The sequence below is a fragment of the Zootoca vivipara genome, chromosome 3 (assembly GCF_963506605.1).
Source record: "Zootoca vivipara chromosome 3, rZooViv1.1, whole genome shotgun sequence".
In the NCBI taxonomy this organism is placed as follows: Eukaryota; Metazoa; Chordata; class Lepidosauria; order Squamata; family Lacertidae; genus Zootoca; species Zootoca vivipara.
In genome coordinates, this window is record NC_083278.1 from 77,616,270 (window position 1) to 77,635,189 (window position 18,920).

The following is an 18,920-nucleotide window of genomic DNA, read 5'->3' on the forward strand; positions in this document are numbered from 1 at the left end:
GTCTCCCTGGCGGCAGCGAGGGCGCTCGGCCAGCTGCCCCCGCATCCCCCGCTTTGGGTCACGCGAGGCGAACTTTCGCGCGGAGATTCGGAAGGCCGTTGGTCGAGGAACCCTCTCGCATTCCAGCTGCCAGAAGAAGGCAGAACTGGGGAAAGGACTCCCGCTTCTTCCCTTTGGGCTGCGCGGCCTGCCCGGAAACATGCCTCCTCGCGCGCTGCATGCTGGGGGTTGTAGTTTGGGCGCCTCACCTCCCCGGTGCTGAAGATGTGGGCAAGCTGGAAGGGCTCCTTCGCGAAAGCTGTTGGCCGAGGGGGGAGGAGGGGGCGCGCGGGTGGCGCAACAGCCGCTCCTCAGGGAAGGTCACTTTCGCGCGTCCCCCGCGGCCCGTAGGGGCGGGCAGCGGCGGCGGGAGCAGCCCGGAGACAAACAAGAGAGGCGGAGCTGTTCTGAGCCCCACCCGGGTGCCGGTGGCGGCTTTCAGCTCGCGTCTGCCGGGGCGAGGAGACTTCGTGGGGACGCGGCCCCGGCTCCCCTCTTCCCCGCAGCGGAGGCGGCTCCATGCTACCGGCGGCTCCGTCGCGCCCCTCAGCCAGAGGCCGGACGAGGAGGCGGCGGCCGCCCGGGGGGCCTCCCGAGAGCGCCCTGAGGCCGCCGCCCGAGGCCTGAGAGGGACCCCTGCCTGGAGTCGCGCGAGGGGAGAATGGCGAACCAGCTGGTGATCCTCAACGTCTACGACATGGTGAGTGGGCGACGGAGCCGGCCGTCGGGGGCCTGCCTGCGTTTGTCCACGCAACTCCACTCCCCGCCAGGTTCAACCCTCTCACATTTCCCGGGCTCTCTCATCTTTCGCGCTGGGCTGCTCTTGCTCTGCCTCCATAGCTCCTTCCTTTCCCAAACGCCACGGGAGTGTCCTTCTGCGGCTCCTCGGCGCTCACGTTTCTTCCCCTCTCCCTCCTTCCATACAATGCTGCAACTGCAGGATGCTGGTTTAACTCCGCTGATGCTCCTTTCATTATCCCCTTCTTGCCCTGGAAAGGTACAATAACAATTCGGAAGCGAGGGAATTATTAAGGGTTCCAAAGTTATCGCAACAGGTGTGTGAATTTTCAGTTGCCTCTCCTTGGGTGTTGGATTCATGCCCATCTCCATCTTTGGTACTTTGAGTTGATCTTTGTAATGCCATGCCTACAAAGAAAGAATGGTAGTGTTTTAATAAGGATCTACCAAAGTTGGCCAGAACACAATCCTCAAGTTCTTACACTCTGAATTGCCTTGAGGACTACTGTAGAGCCTTCACTATCTTTGCATGTACAAAGAACCTAAGTGGGTTGCAGGGGGTGAGTACTTAAAAGATCAAATGACAAGACCTGGACACAAGTAGAAACATAATATCTTTTCAAACAGGTTAGCACTCGTGTAGTCACGTGGCCTTAAAGTCTAAATTATATTACTGTACTGGTTTATCATGTGGGGAAAACATTGGAGATATTTAACTCTCTGTTGCTTTTGGCTAAAGTGTTGCAATCTTTTACTTTGCCAGCTCATAAATGACACACACCATTCCTATCTAGTTTATCTAACTTCTTCAGCATTGCACAACAGCTTCTTAAGAATTGCAGGAAGCCATTGTGAATTGAGTGAATTGAATGTCAGAACCAAAGTGAGGAGACCTAGGTTCAAATGCTCACCCAGCCATGAAGGCCATTCACTATCTCTCTGCCTAAACAACCTCACGTGATCGTTGTGGAGATAAAAGAGGGATTGCAGAGAAATATGTATGCTCCCTTGAGCTGCTTGCAAGAATGATGGGATATAAGTGTATTTTTAAAAATAACTTGAAAAAATGTAGATAGGAAAACTTTGATGTTGTTGCAAAACAGTTGAAAATAGAGCAAGATGTGGTAATTTCTTTGCACATAAAAATGCAAGAAGGTGGGAAACACCTGCTTAGCTTCTAAGCATAAGTCCCCACTGTTCTTAAATGCTTGGATACACTTAAATAATATTGTCCTATTTTGTGTCACTAATGTAATCTGTTGTGCAGTGAATCTAGTTGTCAAAGTTTTTTGAATGAGTGGATGTTTTTATTAGCGACAATTTCTACAGCTCAATGAGTAAATTTTCCTTATTGTTTAAGTTCAGATACATTAGTTTAGCCAGAATGGCAGTCTATTGACATGCTATTCACCTTGTCCTAATGTTTTATACTTTGGCTAATAAGCAGCTGAAGCATGGGTTGCCCCATCAAGTAAAACAATAGAAATACTTACTGTAACTAACTGACTGATCACATCTGTTCTGCCCCCCTCAAAAGTCCTGTTCTCCCCAAGCTAAGTCCTGTGCCCCCTAACAAAAATCCTGGCTACGCCTATGAGCTGAAGTAAAATAGCTAGGGCTAGAAGATTTAAAGTGAGCTGGAACACTGAGAAGTGCTAAAGTGCACAGAAGGGCACTGCAGCAGAAGCCAGGAGAAGACCAAATGAGACTCAGAAGCTGAACAGAGGGTGCAAGTTGATAAGTATTGGCTTGGATAGGGAAACAATCCAGAAGACAAAGGGCTGGGTGCATTTGTTCCTGCTGTTTGTTTGTTAGCTCTGATATGTAGTTACGTACTTAAATTGTAAAGTTAGGACTGGATTCAGCTTGTGCTAGCAGGAGGCAGCACAACGAGTCCTGCTGGCACAATGGGGATTGTACTGATGGAGCAATCATAATAGCGTAATGTTGAATTCCACCCTTAGTTTTAATGAAAACTGTTCAACTTGTATTACTAAATCTTTAAGCATAGTTGCTGTAGGGGGGGAATCAGTTTGAGGTCTTGCTACTCGCTACATGCTTAAGTGCCATGTCACTCCTACCAGTATTAGGAAATGATTGAACTAGTTAAAGTTCATAAGGTTAAAGTTCATAAGGTTAAAGGGCTATTTAGTGGAGGCAACCAATTTAGTGGTTTGACTGGTCTGCTTGCCACTTTCCCTTCTCCCAGTGCAGGCTATAACCCAGGCTATCACGAAGGGGTTAGATAAATTCATGGAGATTAAGATTGCTAGTCATGGCTTTTTTACCTCCAGGGTTAGAGGCAGTGCAACTCGAAATATCAGTTGCTGGGGATCACAAGCAAGGAGTGTTATTGTGCTCATGTCCTTGTTTGTGGGCTTCCCAAGGACATAACAAAATGCAGGATCAGATGGGCCTTGGGGGGTCTGATTTTGCAGGGCTGTTACGTTTTCTAGTTTACCTTGTGGAAGTTTGCTATCTCTCCAGCTATCCCAGGAATCGCCAACATTTTTGGGCCTAAGGGAACATATGCAAATCTAAGAAACTGTTATGGGCACCACACACACACAAATAAATTCACAGAATAAAAATAGCTAGAACACCTAAACACCCCCCAAACAAATAAAACACAGACATGAAAAGCACATTAGTTGCACTCAAAGAAGCAGCCCCTACAACCAAAGAAGCCCCAAACCCTGATTTTTTAAAACAAAACATTGGGACGGAGTCTTGGCAGCAGCTGGAGAGGTATCTGAGGATGCCATGGTGCCCATCGGCATCACATTGGTGACTACAGAACTAACTTATCCTCTTTTGAGGATGAAAGGAAGGAACCCCTGCATTCCTTTTAAGAGTGAAATGTTGTAATTAATAAACAAATACAATTTCCTCCCCCTTTGCTTAATCTCATTTGTGGGTGCCAACTCCTAGAGGCTGAGAGGACTCCCCCCCCATAAAATAAAATATTTGAGGGGGCTGTGGCTGCTCAAGTTAATGGGCATTGCCATTCAAATGGTGTGCATGCACTGTGAAATATGATTGATTATGCAGGGCATGGCTTAACTGCCCACCCCTGAAATATTCTATTCAAGTTGGCACCCCTGATCCTATTGCTTTTTATCCCTCCCACTGGTTTAGGAGGTTTGTGTATTGCTACCAAAATATTTCCTCTTTACCTTCTTAAACTGCTGCTGAGTTCAGCTTCTCTCCTGTTCCATCCTCTGGTACTGTGTTGTCTTCTGCATGACACACATGGATACACACTTGTTGCACCAGACTTGGAATGCAAAAGGGTGGGTTAAAAAAAACCCATCTTCCTGTGGGAGCCTTGCAAATCTATTATTTTTTCATTTTTCAGAGTAATTGTGACCTAAATGTAGTAGTGATGTATATATTGAATTTTTGTGCCTTCTTCCAGAAGCTGTCTACTTCCCTGAGCATGCTATCAGAATGAACAACTTCACTGCCATTGTTGCTTCCATGTTACAGAATGCACATTATTTTTTTGTTTGTGTGTTCAAAAACAATGGGAATTAGCTCCCAGAAGCAAGAAAACCTTGCTGCTCTTGTAATCTTTTCCTGTTGTATTTTGCTTAATTCCATCCATTTTTCTTCCTGTTTGTATGATTATAAATTGACTTAATTGCCTTCTATAACGCAACATTTGCCTAGTTAACAAGAAATTAGATGTTATGGACATCTAAATTCTCTTTGTGTCTCAATCTTAATCTTGACAATAATCTATGATTAGGTAATAGTGCAGCCTTGTGGATTAGCCCCAGAAAGGAACTAGCCTAGCCGGATGGTGGACAGAGAGGTGTTTTGTGAAATTCATTATGTGAGGTATAACTTTCAGTGCATGGCGTTTGGGGGGACTAAGGCAAGAAGTGCTCTGATCCCTTGTTGTTGGCAAATTACAATTCCACTATTTTTTATTAACCTGTAAGTAGTTAAATGTATATGCAAACTGAGAATCCTAAAGCTATTACTGTACTGTACATATTACTGTACTGCATGAAGAAAATGCTCTGTAAAAGTCCCAATATGTAAAAGTCCCCAGAGTGTAAACTAACACCTAATGTATTCCCTAACTTTGAACAGTGTATCCTGGATCAGCAGAACCTCCCAAGTAAATTACCTTTGGGTACAGCTGTGACATATTGACTGATTATGGGGAGACTTACAAAGCTAGAGCGAGGGTGTATTGCTTTGTAGCAAACAAAAAAAGGCACACATCTATTAACTTGCTTATTTTTCAGTTTGTAGTATGACTGGTTTAGGAAAGTTTTCAAAGATCACCTAATGCAATCTATTGTGTCTAATATGCTCAAAACATACCAGTTTTTTCTATCCCTTGTTCAACCTTTTTAACATTTATTTTATATTCAACTCAAGCTGGATTTAAACTAATACCACTGATAAAAATCAAATTTTCCAGAAAGGAAGAGTAGCTAACCAAGAGGGCACATCCAAAAAACTATTTAAAAGGATATACCCAAGTTATTTAAGCAGGCACTCTGTGCCATTTCCAAGACAGGCAGTGAAGCTTCCTGATCTAGTGGTTGGGGGGACAGTTGCAGTGCAAGCAGAACCCACCAACAATGCAACCGAGAAAATTTCATCTGATTGCCTATTTTGACCTTTTTCGAACATAAATTGTGGTTTAGTATTATAGGCAGTTTCATATGAGTGTCAGGTTTGTGCACTTGCTTCTGGCATTGCTGTGAGACGTTTAGAAGCATCCAGGAAAAGAAATTCCTCGTTGGGTGAAACGCCTTGCCTATTTCAGTTCCCGTATCCCCTTTCTCCACCCATTATATGACTTCTCTTAATGTGCTCTTAATTACAAGTATTCCAAAAGAAGCAGTGGGGCCAGACATCTGGCATGATCCCACCTGGTGACCATTTTTTCTGTGAGCACTTTATTACCACAAATAGTTCCCCTTTTCAAATTAAGTCCATGGCAGAGGACATAATTTTCCTTGTTTGTGGGATAGTCTGAGGGAACTACTAGACATAACAGGACTAATGCAAGGGTGGTGGCATTTGCAGAAGCTCTGGACTCTGAAGAAGAGCTGTGGGGTGCATTTCTATTCACATTTCCCTGCTGCCCCTGCATTTCCCATACAGCTGGGTTTCTTCTAGTCTCAATTGTACTTTATATTTGCTGCCTGGCACTCAGTTTTGCAATCTTCATACATTTAAAGACATCTTTTCAGGGACTTAGTTTTGGTCCATACCATCAACATGGCTAAGCTTTCGATTCCAGGTACAGAAAGTAATTATTTGTAATCACCTTGCCGGGGCAGGGAGAAACGTAATCCCCTCTCAGTGAAGTTCTTATAATTCTTCTAATAGATTGGCTGCAGATACAGTGGAGCACAAATTCCATGGGTTTTTCAGAACGGATTACAGTTGTACTTCTTATTGTTTTATTGTTCAGTATGTGTTCTGCAACCTTGCAAACAAACACATGCATTATGTCAGTGTTATTTATCAATCACAGGTATTTTTAAGGAGAGGCTTCTTAACACAGTTTTGACACCTTGCAGTACTGCCGAGACAGGATCCCCTTCCTGTTTTTGTCTGTCCAGTCTCCTGCATTTTGTGTAGCAATGTTAACAAAGAGACAAACATTTATAGATGTAAAGGTTTAATCAAACAGCTAAGCATTGCCACTGAGCTGAACCAGAAATGAACTTAATATTTAATGGTCCAACTCTGCTATTAACTGATATTTCCAGTGGTGCATGAAGCCATCATCTTGCTGAACCTAAGTACTGTAGGTCCAGTTCTTATCAGTGCCTTGATGGGAGGCTGCTTGGAAATCACATATTCAGCAACTTGGGTTCTGTGAAGGAAGGTAAAGGTAAAGGGACCCCTGACCATTAGGTCCAGTCGTGACCAACTCTGGGGTTGCGGCGCTCATCTCGCATTATTGGCCGAGGGAGCTGGCATACAGCTTCCAGGTCATGTGGCCAGCATGACAAAGCCACTTCTGCCATTTATCTTCCCGCTGTAGCGGTAACTATCTAATTGCACTTTGACATACTTTCAAACTGCTAGGTTGGCAGGAGCTGGGACCGAACAACGGGAGCTCACCCCATCGCGGGGATTCGAACTGCCAACCTTTTATTTTAAAACAAAACAAAGCTTTCTTGATTTTTTTTTTACAGATTACAGAAATAAAACATAGATGTAAATAAAACATTTGTGATTATTTCAATATACTTAAATCCCCGATATATGTTTTTTTTCCCTTATCCCTCCCACCTATCCCTTCCCCTCCCCTTTTACTTCTCAGCCACTGCTATGTTACAATTTTGGTTATCATATCTAACTGCATACCTCCTTTCATGGTTTGTTTCTCTTTTTTTCTCATTTGTTTAATTATTTGAGCCTTTAAATATGATCGGCAAGCCCTAGGCTCTGTGGTTTAACCCACAGCGCCACCCACACCCACACCCCTTATTGTGAAGGAAAGTGGGATATAAATATAATATAAATAAATAAATAGTTTTCTGTCAAATGCAATCCAGTGCTGCCCTTTTGTACCCTGAAGGTTCTTTCAGTTCAGAGCTGTGGTCCTGTTGAGGCTCCCACTCATTAAAGGGGCAGGGGTAGGTATTTTTTGCCAATTCAGCCTCACCACTGTAGCCTCATGCAGCATCTTTAATTCTGCTCCAGCTCTCCAGAGCAAATTTTAAGTGAACACAAGAGACTGCAAGAGGAATCTGCAAATTCATTATGGAATCTGCAAAAAATCTCTCCCCTCTTTCCATGTGCAGGGCTGACCTCGTGAATAAGAAAACTGTAATCACAGTCAGTTAAGTTTCCTATTTTCCTTTTTAGTACTGGATGAATGAATACACTTCCTCTCTTGGAATTGGAGTATTCCATTCAGGAATAGAGATATATGGCAGAGGTATGTATCACACTTTAATCTCACATTGGTGCGAAGAAGCGGCTAATGTACATAGGACATGGGGTGGGGTGGGGGGAGTGGGGAGGAAAATAGCAGTGTCTCACTCCCTACATTTCACCATCTTATTTCTGCAACAAATATTCTAACGGTTCGTTCATGGTGTAGATCAGTATTGGGGACCCTGTGGCTCTGCAGATGTTGCTGAACTCAAACTTCCATCAGCCTCAGGCAGCATAGCCAGTGATCAAATCCAGCAGCATCTGGAGGGTTCCTCTCCCATGGTTTCTGCATATACTGGCCTCAGCGTAATTGTTATGGGAATTTAAATCAGTGTTCTCCAAATGTAACGTAAACTTTTATATAAATGTATAAAACACTGACATTTGTACATATAAACTACTTTGTAGCAGTACTTCAGTTTTAACCTACAGCTGATCAAATCATGTCTATAACATCACCAGAAGTGAAAGTCCTACGTACAATGAGTTTGTGCATAAAATCCTGATTTTGTATTTCAGAATTTGCTTATGGTGGCCATCCATACCCTTTTTCTGGGATATTTGAAATTTCTCCAGGAAATGCATCTGACTTGGGAGAAACATTTAAATTCAAGTAAGAAGTTTTTTCATTTATTGGTGTAACCCAAAATATGTTTGGGTGATTTAGATTCAGACGCCTGTTGACTACAACCTGCTAATTTTGAATACGGTAGTATGTTTTGAGCAACCAAAAAGTATCTACCCACTGCCTCTTAACATGAGATACAAAACTTAATGTAATGATTAGAGTGTTGGACTATGGCCTGGGAGACTGGGATTCGAATTCTCACTTTGGGCCAGTCACCATCTCTCAGCCTAACCTACCTCACAGGGTTGTAGAATGAGGAGAACCATGTACACCACCTTGAGCTCCTTAGAGGAAAAGATGATATATATAGTAATAAAAAGTGATATACAGTATAAAGCACTAAATAATTTTAATGGGCCTGTGACCGCATAATAAATGATTGATTATACATTTGTATGTACACAAATCTGGATTTACAGAGACATCTATTGGATAAGAGCAAGGAAGTGGTAGTGTAAAAGTAGCGAGGCCTTGTGGCATGACGTTCAAAAACAACCAGAGGACAAAAGCAGTGAAGTTCTATTTTTAACATGATAATTTTTGGAGGTGTGTGCATGCTGTCAAAAGCAAATGGGGAATTAAAACATATCCAGTATGATTTGCAACAACTTTCTCTCTCTGCAACTGCCTCCACCCTCTTTTATTTTAGAGAAGCTGTTGTTCTTGGAAGTACTGACTTCATGGAAGAGGATATAGAAAAAATTATAGAAGAACTTGGAAAAGACTTTAAAGGAAATGCCTATCACTTAATGCACAAAAACTGCAATCACTTTTCTTCAGCTTTTTCAGAGGCAAGTATTATTTGTTCAGCATGGGCAAATGCTTGCCATTACTTTTATAAACACTTTAGTACTTGTAGGCTACATAGGTTATATATGTAATATTAATGTGTTTTCAATCAAGGACTTGCTGGAAATAAAATGGTAGCAGCAACACTTTTCACTGCCACCTCCAGAGAGGACGCTCTGTGGGTTTTTAACCCTGCTAGCCAAGTTAGGAAGAAGAGTGACCTTGTAAGAGTAACCAGCCATTCTTTCTCAAAAGCAATTGGAGACCTTAACTCCCCCCAAGTTATTTCCATTCATATAATTGGAAAGAATGTACAAAACTGCATTTTATAGAGCTATACTTTACATATAAATGACTCATACAGAAAACTGATAATTGTAATTTTCATTTGATAATTTGAACTTTTGAAACAGCATTAATGAGTCACTAAATGATTTGTCATACACTTACTCTTTATCTTACTTACCTGGGAGTTAGCCCCATTGAACTGAAATAGAACTTCTGAAATGGCATGGCTAGGATTGCACTGTTTGGCGTAAAAAAGGTCATTCAAAAATAGGTTGAGTTTTTGATGCCCAGCTTACTGTTATTTTCAGAATGGACTGAGTTGTCTCAGAATTAGATTTAGTATTTGTTTTGCCTATCTCACAGGTAACATCAGGAAGGGTTCATATTCACTGTACTATAACTGACAGGCATTTCAAGTCAGTTTCTATACTTGAAATACAGATCATTGAAATGTACTAAAAAAAGCACTGGATAACTTGTGGCATTTCATATAGATTCTCTGTGGAAAAGAAATTCCTCGTTGGGTGAATCGCCTTGCCTATTTCAGTTCCTGTATCCCCTTTCTCCAAAGTTGCCTACCAAAAGAATGGCTTACACCTGCAGCTCTTCAGTCAAGTGTAAGCCAAGAGCTTCAGGAAGAACTGGAAGAAGCAGAAGATGCAGCAGCATCAGCTTCCTTGCCAAAGTCAGCGTCAGGGGCAAGAACTGGACATCATGCTAAAATATAGGTTTAGTCCAAGGTTTCATTACACTGAAGCCTTTGGAAGCCTTGTCAGTAACTGACTTCATTACAGAACCTCAGAGAGTGGCCATTTTAATGTCTTTGGTATGCAATTGATTCTCCAGCTCAAGATGATGGTGTTCCACTCAGGATTTTATACGTAGTGGGTAAAATGTTTATGGGGGAAATGGGAAGAACTTAAGGTGGAGCTGCTGTCTTGATTTTCATCTAATCAGCAAGCCTGGACTAACTGAGCAGAAATTAACTGTTTACAGTATTGTGTGCTGCTGTTTACAAGTCCCAAAGGGACACCTGCCATTGAAAGATACATTTTAATCAGCTCAATTAGGCCTACATGACTTCATCAGCCTTAGTGGATGAATGACCAGCTTTGTTTGTTGCTACCTTGGAATTGGGCAGGACAAAATATTTCACTTCCAACTGTTGCTGATAATGAAGCAGGGGAAGATGAATACTATGTGTAAACAGGGTACATAATTGTCAATACAAAGAAATCTGTCCTAGTAACCAAGGAGGTTACCTTAGTATGTATCTGAGAATATCTGTTCCTAAAACTGACTTCTCTGTCAGTTTTTATCCACTCATGCTGAGTGAATTAATATTTTACTACAAAGCTGAGTGTGTTCTCTCTGGTGTCAGATTTCAGCCTCCTTTTTGCCTCATGTTTTTGTCTGACTTAGAGATGCAAAACGTCATACTGAACATCAACAGCCCCCCCCCAAATTAAGATCAAATAACTGCTGTTTCACATTACCTAGAACTAAGGGGGAATACAGATGAATCATGCAATTAGATATTAACATTAGATAACATAACATGGTAACATTTGGTTCATGACTGAACTCACTTTAGCAGTGTGAGTTTTGCAGCTAACTTAACCAGATATAAGCTGCTGCTTAAGAGAAGAGTCTCTTAATAGAAACATGAAGAGAAATAGAAAGTGCTGTGTTTAGTTTTCCATCAGCAACATTCAACAACTACAGGGAATGCAAAGGTTTTCTCCAACTTCTTTCTCACAACAGAACCAATGACAGCTATAGGTGAGTTACCCAGATGTTTCTTTTAGTGACACAGTTTTCTTAACTATGTTAATCTAATAGCAACTATCAAAGATAAATTGCATTCATCAAGGTAACAGAGGAATTCATTCTATTTGGTATCTTTCCCCAATGTTAGCATGTCTTCTTCAGGGAGAAGGATACAGTAGAATTAATAGCAAATTGGAATAGGTTTTAGATTTTTATTATACATGCTGCCTTAAGGATCTTGCATTTAACTGGGAAGAGGCCAACTGAAAATTATGTACAAACGACGGTCTGGTGAAGAATATGTAAATAACTCTTATATGTGGTATTACATTGCTGGGTTTGTTGAATAAACTCTTCAGAGTAGATGACAGAGTCAGCTAAATTGGGAGGTATTTTGTTGCTGCACATATTGGACAACCTGAAGAAAAGAGGGCTAGTTAATTTGTTCATAAATTTACATTATGTTCTGGCATATTATTTTACAAATACAATCCCACTGAAGGTATAAAAATGCTATTGTTTCCAATTAAAAGGGCATTAGATATTTTTACATACACTCATTTGAGGGAGACTTTGTTGTAAACAAAACTCAGGTATGCAACATTATCCTGTTAAAAGTCAAACAATAATAATTCTCAAAAATGTGAAATAATGAGCATGTTCCATATTTTAACCAGCCTTTTTAGTAAGAAACTAAATTATCTTTAACAGTGCCATTATGATTGCATTTTAACCATTTTTGTTTTGTCAGTAGCCAGCACATTCTGCTAGGTTTTTTTTTACGCCACGTTTAACCCTACCCTTTCTTCTTTAATTTATACTTTTTGATTGAGATTCTGAGAATTGTACCCTTATGATTGACAATCTACTCACGATTGCCAAATTATATAAAGCATTTCTTAGTAGAATGACAATGGGATAGACGAGAGGATTTCTTTGAACTACAGGTGAAGTGGAAATGGAATTTTCCATCTTGGATCTGAAGCTTTTAATGAAGCTCAAATGTTAACAAGATGAGCTCTGATCCAGAGCTGCCTATGTGCTGAAATGCACACAGCATTCCTCCATTTGAAAACCTCCCAACTTATTTCAGTGGAAAGGGCAACTTGGTAAACATATTTATTGACACTTAAGGAATTATCACCTATGTTGAGGCCCTTGTGAGGACTTAATGAAGCAGTTGTGCCTACATCTGATTGCTGGATTTTGGTAATTCTGTAGCTTGTCATAGTTGTTTGGACAAACATTAGGAACTAGATTAATCTCAGTCAAATTTTTATCAAAAAAAGGCCTTTGTTCTGCTCATATTCACAGCACTGTATATGATACACACATACTTCCATACACATCGGTAGCATGCAAGCAATGCAAAGACATACACTACACAGTAAGTACAGTCATTTTTTAATAAATAACTTGGTGGTTCATTTTGAATATGAGTTCCCTGTTAAGCCATTTAGTAATGATCATAGCGCCATGAACAAACTTACCATTTGAACCTTGAATTTGGTACATCTTATGAAGTGGTGGTAGTCTTATATCTTACCACATGTGCTATGCTCGGTCTCCACTTGATTCTTTAAAACAAATAACCCTGCCAAAGGCTGTTCTCAAAGCAATAGTTCAAGTTACCTTTCACCAGCATTACTACTCAGCAGGGAGTACACTGTCTGCCAGTGGCCAAAGTGTGCATTTAAAAACTATAACACTATTCTCAGCTAAGAGAATACTGGATATCTGTGGGGGTTTTCCAACAAAAACAAACGGGTAGAATAAATACATTCAGGGTTCTCTGATCTGTCAAATTCCTAATACTTGATTATTTTTCTTTAAAATAGATTACTGTTGTTTGGTGTTCTGTCTTACTAAAGCCATTTTTATTAAAATGTCACTCTTTATTCAGGAAGCCAAAAATAAAATGCTACATTTTGTCAGTTTGCATCAGTAAGCTGTATAATGGTTTGATTATAACAATGCAGTGGGTTTCCTTTTGAAAACATGCAATAGAATTGTAATCACAATTGATAAGAGAAATTTCACTTTTAGACAGTTAGATACTGAATTTTCACTGACACACTTTTTGTAACTTAAGATAAGTTTACTGTAATGCATAGTATTTGTATGAAAGTCAGAGAATTTGACTTTTGTTACTTTGACATGTCAAACTATTATAAACTTGAATCCATCCATTTATTAAAGAGAAGTTTTTTATAGAACAAATTGCATGTGTTCTGTTCTTGTCAATTTAAATATTAGATTTCAATTCCACTTCTTTATACTATTGTATAATTAAATCTATTTTTATATTTTGGGTTAAAAGTATTAACATGCAAGAGTGAACAAAGACTTTTTACATGACGATATTCTTTTTAGCGGGTTTTTATTAAACAGAAGCAATACATAACTATATAAGGTCTTTCAAGACAATCCATATCCAGTGCCATACCATGATGAAGGGGTGATCACTGGAGAGTTTCAAATTAAACTATTTCAAAAGAGACAGCAGAGCAATGGGAACTGAGGGTGGGGTACAAGGATGGCTCATGTACAAAAAAAAAGAATCATCATAACATCAGAAGGTTCACAATATTTATTCTTATCTAGATATCAAAGAAAAAAGGGAAAGAACAAGAATTTCTTGGACAAACAACTTGCTATAAGATGTTTTGTGGGAAACTAGAAAAGCCAAAAACTTATTGCATTCTGGTACTGGCATTCATCAAAAGCACCTGGCCGCTTCAGCATTCTACTTGGAGGTTCCGACACATTTTCATGATGGTGTTGGTCAACTATCAACTCCCAACTGAAACACAACAGACACATATGCAACATACCAAAAGGAATTTAGTCTAACATTCAGTTCCAAGAGACAGTGGCAGGTCTCTGGAAAAAATGATGTTCCTTTCCCAAAAGGTTAAGAGCAAAAAGTAAGTCAGAAGGAACCAAGAGGAAAATGAGAACAAGAGTAGAAATTTGGAGAACAGGATGCAGAATGTAAGAGAAACTGGAGGTGGGGGGGAAGTGAAAGTTTTTAAGTGTCAGTTGGATAGAGTGAAAGGAGCAAGATGATTAGAAAAGAGCAGAACATGGTAAAATAGAGGGCATAAAAAGATCATACACAGAAAAGGATGGGAATAGAAATAGAAATAAATCAGCCCCTGCCTTTAAATAAAGAGGCAGCTGTATGATGCATCAAAAATATGTGAGGAGAGGGGGGGAAGTGGCAGATGAAGCCAGATCATCAGAAATGGGCGAGGGTCCATGCCTCCCAAGTGCACATGGACTTGCATATTCCAGTTGCCTTTTGTCATACTATCTTCTGATCTCACCACATAATGGAACTACCAACTTTTGAACCAGATGCAACAGTTGCTTGTCTCCTGCAGCAGAAGGTACATGAACAGCACATTTTAGCACAGGGGTCAGCAAACTTTTTCAGCAGGGGGCCGGTCCACTGTCCCTCAGACCTTGTGGGGGGCCGGACTATATTTTGAAAAAAATATGAACAAATTCCTATGCCCCACAATTAACCCAGAGACTCATTTTAAATAAAAGGACACCTACTCACATAAAAACACCAGGCAGGCCCCACAAATAACCCAGAGATGCATTTTAAATAAAAGGACACATTCTACTCATGTAAAAACATGCTGATTCCCGGACCATCCGCGGGCCGGATTTAGAAGACGATTGGGCCGCATCCGGCCCCCGGGCCTTAGTTTGGGGACCCCTGTTTTAGCACCTCTGAACTGGCCTTTCATTTACTGTGAAGTCACTAAAGCAATAGTGATGTCATCAGCTTTCATAGAAACAGAATACTAAAAATTCTCGGATAAATAGTTGCATTTCACTGCCAGATATATATTGTCCTGATCCATGGAAATCTATTCAGTTTAAAAGACAAAACAGGGTTATGAGGTTAGTAAAAAAAATTACGGTAATAGATACCTAATGATTAAAGTTTTGACTTAATCTACAATTAATAAGATTTTCCTGTCCTTAGACTTTGAAAGGAAAACACAAACTTCATAGAAAGACCTCTGAAGAATAATGGAATTTATTAATATGAGTGTGCTAGAACTGTCAGAAAAACTACCTCAGCTAAGAGAAAACGTCAAGAAACTGAATGACAGATTCATGGCTTTGCTAAACATCAACCCAAAAATGCAAAAAGCAAAAGTGGGGACTAAAGGGTACACCAGCAGTGATAACTACAGGTACTTTAAGCTATTTTTTAGAAAAAACCAACAACTTGAGAAGTACAAGGAACTGAAAAACAGACTTGAAAATAAAAAAGACAAGAAAGATTGGAGCAAAGGGAAATTTGCTGCTTTGTGGAGACTGTTTAAGAGGCTAAGCACCTGGGGAACCCAACATAAAGAAGAAATAGAAGAAGATCAGGAACTGATTCCGCTAGATTTATTTGATGTTTCCTGAGACACAACATAGGTTATATGAGTTTTCCTTACTCTTCTCCCCCCACCCATTACTTCTATGCCTATAAAAATAAAAAACAAAAACCCACCATCTCTGTTTAGATTGAAAAGAACAAACTCTGTGTCCAGCTTTTCAATATTATTAATGTACAGCATCTAGTTACTGGGAAAGTGATGATCTTTAAAATAAGTTGGAGAGAAATGCTATGAAACACATGTGATTAGTGCACAAAAGCTTGGGAGCTTATTTAGTTCAGCAAAGTAACAGGAATCATGCCCTTTGAAAATACTATCAAGACTGATCACGTAACAGGTATTTGCATAGAAGTCAGCTTTGCCACCAACACAAAAGGCTGTTTGTGGAGAAAAGCTCTGCATCCAGCATCTATGCTGCACATACTGCCTGAGGTGTGACCTGTGCTGCTAGTTTGAGTAGCACAATTACTTGGGGGGCTCCATTCACATATTCCTGCTTTCCTGAGAAGCTGTCAGCTTGGATGGCACTGATCCCGTCAAAGAGGGAAATAGCTCACTCAGCCTCCTGTTACATTTACAGTTTCATAGTTCGTCATTTGCCAGCTTCCATTATAGTTAATACATTCCTACCACATGTAAACCTTCTATTTAGACTCAGTGTTGCCCTGAGGAAGGGCAGCTTTATGAGCATTAGTTGACACTGCCTGTCATTGGCTCTTTTCACCTCCTGTTGGCCTCTCTGACATCCATCCCACCTGTCCCAATGGGCACTAGCCATCACTGACAACGTGTATGCTTGCCACCCAGAGTGGCTGGGGAAACCTAGTCAGATAGATGGGGTACAAATATAACAACAGCAACTAATGCACATCTTTACCTTTTTAAAGTTATTATGTGTCCAAATATTAACCAACCATGGTTGCAAGCCATGATTACATAATAGTTTGGAACTTTGAAATTATTTTTTAAAACAAAGAGATTTGAAACATAGCAAGTGTCAAAGCATAACTAAGCAGTATTATGGCTGCAAACAGGAAAAAACAAACTTTCTCTCGGTTCAATGTAGATAAAAAGACTATACTTCCACCCAAAGTGGATGAATGTGGGTCCACAGCAGGCTCACCTCTTAAATTACAGTTACAGGTAGGTAGCCATGTTGGTCTGACGTAATCAAAACAAAATAAAAAAATTCCTTCCAGTAGCACCTTAGAGACCAACTAAGTTTGTCATTGGTATGAGCTTTCGTGTGCATGCACACTTCACCCTGAGTAAAATGAAGAGACAAACTACTTTTTAAAAAGCTACAGCATCTTCACAGACAACCACTAGATGGCATATGGAACTAACTTTTCATTCACTGCAGATACAGTAGGTACCAGTTCAGTACTGTACTTGAAATCTGTATCTTACGAATGTCAGAAATCTTTTCAGTCAAATAACTTAGGGCCGGTCCGGCAGTCCCCTGTAAATTTGCGCTTTCCCCTAAATCTCTGGGCAGTGCTACACCAGCAAGTGAGGAAGTCACTGTAAACTTCTCTCCACATTCTATTGATTTTGTCAGCTGTCAATCACGCCCATGTAAACAAATTTACCTTGCTTTTCCAAATTATTCAAAATAGGAAGTATGATACAATAAAATAACCTCTTTACATTTTCTTGTACAAAGCCTAATCGTCTGTTTAATATATCTTATATAACTGCTAAGAAAAAGTCATCAATGTATTTTTAAATGAAAGGAAAAATGTATTTATTTTTGTTGTTGCACTTCTGTGTCTAACCCAGTGCTTTTTTTCTGGGGGGACGCATACCCCTAAATATTTTGTGAATCTTTGTACTTTTGTCCATTTACTGTATTTATTTTTTCCACTGTGAACTATAAAATGGTGAATTTATTGAGTAAAAATGAGAGTACCCCTAAACATTTTTAAAGAAAAAAGCACTGGTCTAACCCATAGTATACCATTCCATAATCCAATCCATAATCCAAGCATAAATAATTCAGTTAATATTAAAATTATGTAAAGTCCCATGTATTTTTCAGTTGAGCAATCTATAACTGCATGATATAAAATAAAGGATTATACCTAGTCCTCGGTACAGCTCCAATACTGCTTCACCATCACCCTGTTTCCTTCTATTTCATACCATACCACAGAATAACTACAGACAAAAGCAAATAAAATAAAATTTCAGTATCACTTCGTTTTCAGTGGTTGCAGTTCTTTTTCTCATAAACCACAAGTAACACATCAGTGAAAGTAATAATACAGAACTAATGAAATTATTACTGCCACTGGCAGGCAACCTACTAGCTATTTATGTGAGATAAATAATAAGCACTATTTCAGTTATCATGCCACAACTTGAATTTTGATTACTGAAATAAGCCTTAGGATTTTGATTACTGAAATGAGCCTTGATTTGTTTCCTGTGGTGAAAGGTGTGGGGGGGGGAATGTAAGCCTAGAAAAAATCCATCATAACTCTTAAGTAGAACTATTTCCATATGCAAATACAAAGAATTAAAACTATTTTAACTACTGGGATAATCTTTGTGCATATTGGATTTTGACACTGTAGATTCCTTTTCATCAGTCACTAACCTATGCAGTTTTTTAATATGAAACACAGTAAGAATCAATTATATCCCTTTGTAGCACTCTCAAATGACCACTATGGTAAGTGAAGGGAAAGAGGCTTTGTGCTGGCCAACAGGCAACGGCTTTTCCCATCTGCCTTCAGCCGTAGGAGCCTTCCTAAATTGAAGGGTAGCTTCTCTCCAGCCAATAGATAACGCTACTCAACTTACCGTATATCCTCTTGCCTTTTTTTTACCTCGTACTCCATAGAATCATAGCATGGTAGAGTTTGAAGGGATCCTCAAGAGTTATCCAGTCCAACCTCCTGAGGTGAAGTAAATTTTGTTGCCTTGCTAGTAAAAAAAACCCACCCACCCACCCACACAAACAAACAACACATGCTGTGTTTCTCTGTAGTTGTGGTGCCAAAAGGATTCTGTGTGTTTTTCACTTATGTCTGGACTCTGGAGGCAGATGTGGGTAACTGATGCGTTTTATAGAGGCCTGGACAGTGACGGATTTACATATAAGCTAAACAAGCTATAACTTAGGAGGGCCCCACTCTCTTGGGGGGCCCAGAAAAATTAAAGGAAAAAAACTCTTTAATAAAATACATATTTTGTTATATGCAAATGGCTTTAGATACCTATTAGGTCCATAAATTACCATATAGCATATATTCAACAGAAAAAACAGTGACAATTTGTTGTTGACAAAGGACAGCTGGACATATAAAGGGCCCCATTACCTTTAG

At 40.0% G+C, this 18,920-nt stretch overlaps 1 protein-coding gene across 1 annotated transcript; it reads left to right on the forward strand.

Annotated features, from left to right (window-relative positions):
• The first annotated feature begins 47 nt into the window (after positions 1-47).
• On the forward strand, positions 48-13,396 carry DESI2 (desumoylating isopeptidase 2). The gene is made up of 5 exons (XM_035108343.2): positions 48-739; positions 7,630-7,702; positions 8,221-8,314; positions 8,979-9,120; positions 9,901-13,396. The coding sequence occupies exons 1-5, from the start codon at positions 701-703 to the stop codon at positions 10,132-10,134; spliced, it is 582 nt and encodes a 193-aa protein (XP_034964234.1). The 5' UTR covers positions 48-700; the 3' UTR covers positions 10,135-13,396.
• Positions 13,397-18,920: the final 5,524 nt, after the last annotated feature.